The sequence below is a fragment of the Aethalodelphis obliquidens genome, unplaced genomic scaffold, assembly GCF_003676395.1.
Source record: "Aethalodelphis obliquidens isolate GAN/ISIS:26980383/991018 unplaced genomic scaffold, ASM367639v1 scaffold38, whole genome shotgun sequence".
In the NCBI taxonomy this organism is placed as follows: Eukaryota; Metazoa; Chordata; class Mammalia; order Artiodactyla; family Delphinidae; genus Aethalodelphis; species Aethalodelphis obliquidens.
This window is the reverse complement of record NW_020837982.1, coordinates 5,957,824-5,969,136: the sequence shown is the minus strand read 5'-3', so window position 1 is coordinate 5,969,136 and position 11,313 is coordinate 5,957,824. Positions and strand designations below refer to the sequence as shown.

Below are 11,313 nucleotides of genomic sequence, written 5' to 3'. Positions count from 1 at the left end.
GATGGCCTAATCATACTGACACTGACGACTTACTTGCTTTTTTAATTTTTCACTGTCTTGACTATGCTTGATGCCTCACTCACTCCCCTTCCCTACTCCCTTACTCTCCCTTTAAAGGCCAAGTGCCTTCTACATAGATCGGAACCAAGCTCGGTTCTATTCTAAAGAAGTCTCTTTCCCCCACTGCAGTAGTACCAAATAAAATCTGTCTTTACTGCCATTAACTATTATCCAGCTTTGTTTTTCTTTAACACTTTCTAGAAATGTTCCTGGTGAGTCGGAGCCTTGGGGCTCCCTCATCACCTCAGAACCAACAGGCGTCCAGGACTCGGAGTTAAACAGCAGCCCACAAAGGCAAACATGGGGGCAGCGATTTAGATCTTTGAGTTCCGGAAATAGACTGGGTGCCAAGATGTAGAACAATCAGCGAACGTTCTGAAGGAAACTAAAGCCCCAAGAGAGGCTCCAGCATCCTCATCAGCGTAGCGCTTAACTACAGACGGTGTGGGGAAGGGGCTGTACAAACAGAACTGCCTGTGTAGGTCCCAGCTCCCTGGGGTTTGTCATATGAAGAGACAAGCAGAGCAGCCCAGACGTGAGGAACAGACCGTCACATCTGAAAAGCACCCAGACCCTGTGTAAAGAGGCATATTTGGGGGTGACATATTCTTCTACCCTTGAGGATGGAGGCGGGACATCTAGAGCAAGAGTGTTCAGGGGGAGGGAATAGGAAGTCAGAGACCTGGGCTGAGACGTGGACATGTAGGAGAAACAGCTAGGCGGTCAGTGGGTCAGTGTGGCTGGAGGGGAGTGAGGAGAGGGTAGCAGGTGTTAGCAACCCCTTCACACTGCTCTACTTCTTCTCCAAGGACACTCTCTTTGCCTTTGTCCCAAATCAGCCTAAACCAGCCTGCCTCATTCTGTTTTAGAAACTCCCAAGTAGGCTGCCATGTGGCTATAATGCGATTTACTTAATAGGTTGTAGGATTTTTCTTTTCCTTTTTTTTTAAGGTACCATGAGGTACGAAGCGAAAATCAGGAAGCAGTTGGAGTGGCTGATGGAAGGAGGAAAAATAAGGAGCAAGCCTGCTCTCAACAGTTGCAAAGCCCTGTTGGGGCAAAAGTAGATGGAGGCCCACATACCATACGTCTAAATATTAAAAGTGGTAAAATAACTGGACATACTGTTAAATAAAATAAATACTATCTTTCTACCTTGACAACTAGACCTTCATACCGGTCTGGAAGGCCAGATTTAAATTTAGAATTTCTGGCTCTTTGGGGCTCTGCACCCAGCCCACGGCCTGCCCCCTTCTCTTCCGACACCCAGCTCCATCCTGCACTGAGAAGGCCCTTGAATACGTAGGTCTGGACACCTCAGCCTGCCTATTGAGTTTCCACCTATGCTGCCCTTGGCCTAGGGCCACTCAGGAGGATGGACTCAGGAGTGAGGCCCAGATACACCCTACAAGCAGGCAGGGGTCATTTGGGCAAGAAAGTCCAAGGTGCCAGGTACTCAGACTGTGGGCCACAAGTTGGAGGAGGAATGTGAGGTGCTGGGTGGGAAGGATCCCTTGATTCCACAGACTTCCTGTCCCTTAGGGAAGGATACAGTCGTGGGGGGAGAGTCAGAGCAGCGTCCTGTGAAGCGCAAGGCCCAGGGCAGGGACCCCACTTGCCCAAGTCTAAGGCTGGTGCTGCTAAAGAGTGGACACTGCCTGTCTACCTTGGGGAAGGAGCTGACAGCATGGAGAAAGTGGGCCGGAAAGAGCAAAGAGCTGGAACCAGCAGCCCAGCCAGCGAGGCGGGGTGGGGGGGGCACCGAGGCTGAGCCGGCATCAGGGAGGGGCAAAGCCGCAAGCCCCACCCAAGCACGCCTACGTCAGCACTGGCCAAAGGGGACAACCTGAGCCTTGCAGAGAAGGAAACCTCAGCTCCTACCAGCTCATATCTATCACAGCCACTGAAACCACAAAGAGAAGTACAAACAAGGAAGCTGAAACAAACAATGAAAACACTATCATCTCTCCTGTTGGGCAGTGAACACCTTTGTAAAGTCAACTGTTTTCCTGCAAGATGCTAATGTGTAAAACTGGGAAGGTAGGGCTTCCCTGGTGGCGCAGTGGTTGAGAGTCCGCCTGCCGGTGCAGGGGACACGGGTTTGTGCCCCGGTCCGGGAGGATCCCACGTGCCGCGGAGCGGCTGGGCCCGTGAGCCATGGCCACTGGGCCTGCGCGTCCGGAGCCTGTGCTCCGCAACGGGAGAGGCCGCAACAGTGAGAGGCCCGCGTACCGCAAAAAATAAAAAAAAAATTTAAAACAAAAACAAAAAAAACTGGGAAGGTGGACTCCAGGCCCAGCTGGGAGGCTCATTAGCACTGAGAGGTGAACAAGTCACTCTGCATCTCTCTGTTTCCTCATCTATCAAACAGGTATATACTCGCCCTCTCTCGCTCTACTTGCAAGGGATTTTTGTGATTATTCCAAAAAATGTATTCCTTTGCTGGATGTGAATTTTGTCTCTCGAAGCTGATTGGCTGGTTCAACATAACCTCGATGCAACCTTCACAAAAATCGGGAAGAGAAGTGGCCTAGCTGCCTCCTACCAGATAAGCATCGAGGCAAAGAGGACCAGCTGAGAGGGAAGACAGGCCAGCCTTTCTCGGAAAAGGAGGGCAGCCGGTCTTTGTAAGCACCCGTCTGCGAGCACCAGGGTCAGCAGGGTAGGGTATCTGGAAAGCCAACCCCAGACATCTCAATTAGCAGGTGGCCACCTGCACAAAGGACCTCTGTGATTTACATTTCATTCAGCTCCTGGGGACAAAAGCAGACGGTCAAGGGGCAGATCACAAGCACTCGCTGTGTGCAGAGCTGTAGGGGATGCTTCAGGGAGCTGGACAGCAAGTGAGAGACAGAGGAAAATAGAAGAACAGAAAAGTCTTCTACGGAGCAATGTGTTCACTCACGCCTGTGTGTGGATCAGTACTGATGACGATCCTCGCTGAGTACTAGGAGTGCCGAAATGCATAGATCTGATGCCATTCCCATCAAAATCCAGGCCGGCTATTTTGAAGAGACAGACAAGATGATTTGAAAATGTATATGGAAAAGCAAAGGCTCTAGAGGAGTCAAAACAATCTTCAGAAAGAACAAAGTTGGAGGATTTAACATTATTTAATATCAAGACTTACTATAAAGCTGCAGTCAACAGGGCGCTGTAGTACTGCTGTAAGGAAAGACAAAAAGATCAACGGAACAGAACAGAGCCCAGAAATAGAGTCACACATGAACAATTAGCTGATTTTCTACCAAAGTGCCAAGTCAAGTCAGTGGGAAAGGAACATTGTGGTGCTCCAGCGACAAAGGACGACCGTGCCTGAAAAAGTGTCGGCGGTGTTACACCCCCTACCGGACTCTTACTCGCCCTCCCCACCATGTTGCGATGGTTACGAAATTTCTGAGCCCACCTGGGTGACGCCCAGGCAATGGGACCTGTCCCAAATAAGGAAAGGCATCTGGACTGTCTCACTCCCACCCTATAAAAGAAAGGTATATGTGCCTCGACCAATCAGTAAACAAAATTTTCACCTCGGACCGTTCTTTCATTTTCTGGCTATAAAAACTGATCAATAGCACATGTTCAGGCCTGACTCTACCAGACTACTAGGAAGTCGGCTCATTGTTGTGGCAGCGACCCTTCCCTCTAATAAATTCTATCTTCTTTACATTCTGCCTTGTGCCTGGAAATTCTTTTCCAACCTGCATTCGGACCACGACAAATGTCTTTTCAATGAAAATTTCTAGAACAACTGGAAATCCATTTGGAAAGAAAATGAATCTCGATCCCTATCTGACTTTATCCACAAGATGAGTTTGAGATGGATGGTGGACCTAACCCAGAACCATAAAGCTTCTTGAAGAAAACAGAAGAGTACTTTTGTGATCTCAGAGTAGGGAAAGATTCCTTGGTCAGTATACAAAAAGAAAAAAACTTATAAAATGGCTTCATCAGAATAGAAAAATTCTGCTTACCACAAGACACCACTAAGAAAATGAATTGACAAGCTACAGACCTGGAAAAAAAAAAATCTCTACAGCAATATATGTGACAAAGGATTTATATCCAAGACATGTAAAGAGCTTTTACAAATCAACAATAAAAATATAAATATCCCAATGACAAAATGGGAGAAGACTTGAACAGACACTTTACAAACTAAGTTACACAAATGGCCAATAAGTAGTTTAACAAGTGCTCAATGTCATTAGTCATCAGGGACACGGCACTTAAGACCACAGGGAAATACTTCATACACACTAGAATGGCTAACATCAAAGATTCATGTTTCAGCTATCTATTGCTCCATAACTTATCACCCCAAAGCTTAGTAACTTAAACAGTTACAATCATTTTATTATTTCTCAGTTTCTTTGAGTCAGGGATTCAGGAAGGGCTTGGCTTGGTGGGGCTGGCTTGGGAGTCTCTCCTGCTGTTATAGTCGGACCATGGCTGGAGGTGGAAAAGTGGGGGCTGGAGCAGCTGGGGCATCTCTCTCTCTCTCCTTTTACATAGTCTGGGGGTCTCTCCATGTGATCTAGCTTGGGCTTCCTCACAGCATGGTGGCCTCAGGGTACCCAGACATCAGATGTCTTAGCAGGAGGCTCGGGTCTCCAGGAGCAAGTCTTCGCCTAACAAGGTGGATGTGCCGTACCTTTTATGACCTGGCCTAAGAAGTCACACGGTGTCACTTTCACCATATTCTACTGGCTACATGTGGCCCCACCGAGCCACCCCGATTGAAGGGGAGGAGTTAGACTGTGTCTCTTGATGTGGGAGTGGCAAGATTCTAGAAGAGCCTGGGGAATAAAAGTTGTTACTGCAGCCATTTTGGGAAAATACAATCTGTGGCGGATTAACCTGGAAAGAAAAGCTGACAGATCATACCAGGCCTTGTAAGCCACACTAAAGTTCAGTCGTGTGATGGCCCACTCCCCACCACCCCCCCGGAGGGTTTTAAGCAAGAGAGTGAAATTGTTCATCATCTTAAAAAGTTCTGGGCTTCCCTGGTGGTGCAGTGGTTAAGAATCCATCTGCCAATGCCGGGGACACGGGTTCGAGCCCTGGTCTGGGAAGATCCCACATGCCGCCAAGCAACAAAGCCCGCGAGCCACAACTACCGAAGCCCGCGCGCCCTAGAGCCCATGCTCCGCAACAAGAGAAGACACCGCAATGAGAAGCCCGTGCACCGCAACAAAGAGTAGCCCCCGCTCGTCGCAACTAGAGAAAGCCCGCATGCAGCAACAAACACCCAATGCAGCCAAAAATAAATAAATAAAATTATTAAAAAAGAAAAGTTCCTCCTAGCAGCTATGTGGATTTGGAAGCAGAGACCATTTAGGAAGGGGGTGCAGAAGTTCACATCCCAGACACGGTGGTCAGCCCCAGCCTAGGTGAGGGTACAGGGAGAGAGTGGGGGTAAGGAAGACTGCCAGGGCTCTGGACTGACCAGCTGTTTTTGTTCACAGAGATGAAGAATAATAGAGAAATGAGTTTGGACACAGTGGGCTTAAAAGGCCAGGATAGACATATGAGATTGGAACTCAGGAGATAAAAATTTAGGAGAGAACACACAGCATTTAAAAGGGCACAGGGGACTTCCCTGGTGGTCCAGTGGTAAAGAATCCACCTTACAATTCAGGTGACGCGGGTTCGATCCCTGGTCAGGGAACTAAGATCCCACATGCCACGGGGATGCAACTAAGCCCACGGGCCACAACTATTGAGCTCGCGTGCCTCAACTAGAGAGCCTACGTGCTGCAAACTACAGGGCCCACACGCTCTGGAACCCGCGCGCTACAACTAGAGAGAAGCCCTTGTGCCGCAATGAAGAGCCCGCATGCCTCAACGAAGCCCCTGCTTGCCACAACTAAGACGGGAGGCAGCCTAAATAAATAAATAAATATAGACAGATAAATAAATGCTTTAAAAATAAATAAATAATAAAAGGGCACAGGAGTGGAAAATGAGTGTCAACCCAAGCATTCACAATCTCGGTACCCACTCTTCCTCTTATCACCGCCGACCAAGCAAGCGCACAGGATGAAATGCGCATGCGCACATCTCCTCCTCCAGCGGCTCCTAGGCAGCAGCCTGCGGATTGCGCGCGCGCAGTGTGCGGCGGTCGCCGTGGAGACGCGTGGCCCTAGCTTGGCCCTAGCTTGGCCCTAGCCTGGCGCTAGCCTGGCCCTCGCCACCGGAGCCTCCGGCTCAGCCGCAGCGGGTCTCTGCTGCCCCAGGCGCGGGGGGCGGCCCCGCGGGCGGATGGACTGCGGCGGTGGGGATGGGGTGTCGGAGGACGGCGAGGAGGAGGAGAGAGAGGGCTGCATGGCGGCCTCGCAGGGGTCCAGACTGCCCCGCATCTCGGGCTGCGCCTCAGAACTGACCAAACGGAAGGTGAAGAAGAAAAAGAAGAGAAAGACCAAGGGGTCTGGGAAGGGGCACGGTAAGAGGAGCAGCTAACGCGTCCGCCTCGCTCCCATACCTGAGATTCTTCTCCGAGGACACCCACCCCACCCCTCAGAGACCCCCACCTACTTGGGGAACTTAAGCCCAGAAACAGACACTCGCCAGCCCCAATCAGAGGTCCTCCCTCTCTCCGCACGATGATGATCCAGCCCTCCGCACAAAGACCATCCATGTCCGCAGAGACCCCAAATCCTGCGTCGAGAATTCTCAACATCAATGGAGACCTTCAGCCCCACACAGAGACACGCCACAGAGCCTCCCAGCCCCACACTGTGACTCCTAGCTTTACACAGATACTCACTCATCTTCCTCCTCCCTCAGTCCAAGCTTAAAATCCTGAACATCTATTCCTTCCCCACAGAAATCTCAAGCCCTCCTACAGAGATGCCCCCATCCTCACACAGAGACTGTCCCCATGCACAGCTACTAAGGCACTAGTGACAGATGCTCTCACTCATACACAGAATCACAGGCTCCTGCCTTCACCTGGACACCCTCCTTTCACCCTCATTTGTTCGGGGCACCTGCCTCTGGTTGCCTCTGTGTAGACACCCAGGACATTCATATAAAGTATGCTCCCTGTACAGACCGCCCTTCCTTTTCCCTCATCTACGGAGGCCACCCTTCGACTGCACACAAACACCATCACACCAGTCACTGCTACACACTCTTATAATCCCGGACACCCTCAACAACACCCCCTTCTATCAATATAATCGCCAAATAAAGCTAAAGTACAGATACCCCAGCAGGCACACGCATTCACAGTCTGCACGCACAAGCACACACTCCGCTACATACTCACATGCCTAGACCTCTCCAGTACACGTATGACCATACACGTGGGGTTCTCACTCCAGGCCCTCCTGCGGACACTTCACAGACGTACACCCACTAACAGCTGCCACAAAAGCACAGAGCCCTCCGTTCTCATAGAACACCCCGGGAGCTCGACAAAGCCCCTGAGCACCCATTGGTGGAGAGAGTGCAACAGTGACGTCAAGCGCACCTGTCCAGGGGTGCTGTGAGTCTCCACCGTCCTTGTGTGGTTCATGATGGCTCTTGTCTGTCAGGGAGGTGGCTCTCGCCGACCCTGGCACAGCTGCCCTGACCTCCAGCACCACTAGTCCTGGGTTCACGTTTCTGGGTCCCGGCCCTCTTTATGCAGAACCAGCTCCCCTGACAAGCTGAAGGCAGAAGGCGCGACGGGCAGATGATAATTACTTCTCCAGTTGAGATCGTAGGAAAGAGGCAAGAAAGCAATTCTGGAGTTTAGGTCAATAAACTCCATGTGTATCTGCCAAACCAGATGAGGAAATTTATTATCTTTTTAGCTTAGCTTCTGCCTCTAGAGATTACAGTGGCACGTACCTCATACTGTCAGCAGGGGCCACCAAATAATTTTCAGGGAGTAGGAAGGTATAGGAATGCCAAGAGAGGATTTTTTTCTTATTTTCTTCTCTCTTTTTTTTTTTTTTTGGTGGGGGGAGGGAGATTCCTCTATCCCAAAGAAATAGGATGAGCTGATTAAAGAATCGTATGTTGTAGTACTGTATATGCATGTTATATAATTCAGAAGGGCTGTTAATATTTTTAAAAATCAGTATAAGCCACACAGAAAAAGTATTTCCTGGCTTGGCAGAATGCTTTCCACAGTCAGATTTAGGAAGCTTTTCTGCTGTTCTTCATTTCTTCCATCATAAAGTGTCTAGAATAGGGGTAAGTCACAGGCTCCCAGAACTGGGCAGTACCTTGGCGAGCACGTGGGTAGGTGAGGTGGGGGGCAGTGTGGAAAGGACAGGGCCCTGGCAATCGGGTGTGTGTTCAAATCCCGGCTCTGCCACCTGCTTTGTGACATCGGCAACCGACTGAAACTTTGGGAGTCTGTTTCCTCACCTGGGAGTCTGTTTCCTCACCTGGTAAAGGCTGACAGCCTTTACCCAGAGGACCTGGCTCATAGTACATGCTCAATAAATGGTTCCTCCTTCCCCAAAATGACAGCCCAAAGCATGTAGGCAGTGGATGTGTACGGGGCTGGTGGGCTTGGCCACCTGAGGCCCCATGTGAGGAGGGGCCTCCAGGTCCCCCCTCACATCTTTAGTGGTTTGGGCATCACCCCCAAGCAGGCTGAGGGCAGGCATCACAAACACTAACACCACCCATCTGCTCAGCAGATAAACATCAGAGTGGAGGCCTGAAGACTCAGGAGCTGTCTCCATCCTTCCATGACATCTTAAGTCCCAGCAAAGATCATGGCCCGGGGCCAGAGCACAGACAGGACAGGGATGAAAGCAAGCTCACCCCCTCTTACTCCTCTGCCGTATGTCTCCCCTGCTTTGCCAAAATAGAAGAGACCCTTTCCAACCAGATCAACGAAAGTCTGCGTTGGGATGGCGTTCTCGCCGACCCAGAGGCAGAAAAGGAAAGGATTCGCATTTACAAGCAGAACCGGAGGAAGCGGTACCAGGTTTGGGCCCTGAGGGGCTTCCACTCTGGCCCCAGTGACGGGGAGGCCCCAGAGAACCCAGCCTACCTCTCTGAGCAGACGGCGGCAGCGGCGGCCAGCAGCCCTTGCTGACAACCGAGAGCGCCAATCACTGCTTTAAAGGAAACCTTATCCCAGAGTAGCAGCTCCACCTGAGTGAAAGCCCACCTGCGACACGGACAAGCTTATCATTTATCCTTACCACACGTTTATGTGTTAAAAAAAAAAAAAGAATAAAAATAAAAGGAAATCAGACCTACCTCTGAAGGAAGCACGTGTCTGGTGTGTCGATGAGCTCAACTCACCTTCCACCAAAACGCCGCTCGAGGCCCCGGAAGCCACAGCTCCTTCCTTAAGAGAGTAAGCAAGTCAATGAATAAAATTCTTTTCCGAATATCCTTTTTTTCTCAAATAATCTGGCATCTCTTTGTTATTTAATTTCCCATCACAATTAGATATGTATAATCTCCCCCGCCCACAAAAAAAAGAGAAAGTGTGTAGATTGTATCAATTCTAATTTTAAATTAATTTCATGGGGAAAAATCCTCACACAGCATGCTTTCAGAAGCCCAAGGAAAATGCCCCGAATTCCCTAAAGCCTTTTTTAAAAAAAATTAAATATACTCCCTGCCCTATGTGGCCTTCAAAATAAGTGAGTTCCTGAACATCATCTTTGGGAGGTTATCACGGAAAGTCTCAAAAGGAACATTGCTTCTCACATCAATACGGGCCTCCTCTAATCGCCCAAGACAGCATTTCAAGCAAAGTTCTGGAGCATTAAAAGGGCCCCACAACACTACTTGTTCTAAGTTAATATTCTTCCTTTCCACAAATATTGAGTGAGGGCCATGTCCTGCCTTAGTTTAGGTTCTTCCAGAAGCAGACAAAGACTGCACTGCAAGTAGATTATCTCAATGGAGAGGATGCAGGGAAGGGGAGAGGGCCAACCCAGGGACACCATGAAAACAGCTTCCATACTGGGCAACAGGGCCTCAATCCCACAAGGAAACACTGTCAGGATTATCCCCGCAGAGGGGGAGGGAGCTGGGGTGTTACACTCCCCAGAGGCATTGGCTGATGGGTCCTGCGGGGGTTGGGTTCCTGGCATTTCAAGCCTGCCACACACGGACCAGAGAGCAACCTCAGCTCGGGTGGGGGGTGGGGGAGGAAATCGCCCTCAGGCACAAAGCAGCAGCCTGAAAGTTCCAAGAGATAGAGGCGGTCTCTGGGGTAGCATCGGACACCTGTGTCCAGCACAGTGCAGGCCCTGAGGGGGACAGAGTGGACATTTAGGATGAGGTTCCTGCTTTCCAAGGAGGTAAAGACGTACAGTGTACACAGGAGAAGTTGAAAGCCAACACAAAACATCACAGAATGCCTATTTGAAAGTCAAGCGTAAGTGGTCCTCTTGGTCTCCGCTAGCCCCCAGCTGACAGAGCAGCCCCCTACCCCTTCCTTAAAAGGACAGTGACAGGTTTCCCATCGGCCACCACACCCTGGCAAGATATACTGAGGGGCTTTCAGAAGCGCCCTCTCCTCCCCTGGAGAGGAGGTTAGCAGCCGGGCCTGGCAGGGGCCCTCCCTGTGCCGAGGCTAGGCCTGTCCCCTGCTGCCAGGTTGGGGCGCGCCCATGGAATCGAGCAAAGGGCACTGAGGGCTCAGGCACAGCTCCATGGGGAGGAGGAGATGGGAAATATACTAATACTCAGACCTCAGCCACTGATCTGGGTTTAAGGTAAAGATAGCAGAGGGTGGGGCAGTTCAGTTGGCATTTCCTGTGCCCTCTGGCTCTACCATGGTGGCTGGGGGTGCGGTGCACGTATGAGTCTGAGGGCACACCTGCCTCAGAGTACCTTGGTCTCCTGGTATCGTCTTCCATGGGGGGTGGGGATGGGGGTGGCCTGTGGCCGCCTTTCTGCCATGAGATATTCTGGGATAATGGTGAAAATGACGCACTTTGACCTCAGAGCTGCATTTTTCTCTTTCCCACCACGTGCTAGCTGTGTGACCTCAGACAAATTGCTTAACCTCTCTGAGCCTTAGTTACCACATCTGGAAACGGGGATGCAAATACCCGTCTCAGTGTTGTGAGAATCAAATGCAGTAATTACATAAAGCATTTAGCATAGCGCCTGGCCCCTAGGAAGCGCTCAATCTATTGCAGGAGCTTTGAGCAATGATGTTTTAGGTGGGGTGGCTACACAGCCACCTCATCAAAGGGCGAGCTTCACAAAGAAACGTGGCTTCAGCGACTGGCTGATAGAATTCAAACAAACCGCAAAACAAATTACAGGGGTCTGGAG

General features: G+C 50.4%; 1 protein-coding gene across 1 annotated transcript; it reads left to right on the top strand.

Moving 5' to 3' along the window:
- Positions 1-6,244: 6,244 nt before the first annotated feature.
- LIAT1 (ligand of ATE1) lies at positions 6,245-9,500 on the top strand. The gene is made up of 2 exons (XM_027130262.1): positions 6,245-6,502; positions 8,700-9,500. The coding sequence occupies exons 1-2, from the start codon at positions 6,322-6,324 to the stop codon at positions 9,101-9,103; spliced, it is 585 nt and encodes a 194-aa protein (XP_026986063.1). The 5' UTR covers positions 6,245-6,321; the 3' UTR covers positions 9,104-9,500.
- The last annotated feature ends 1,813 nt before the right edge of the window (positions 9,501-11,313 follow it).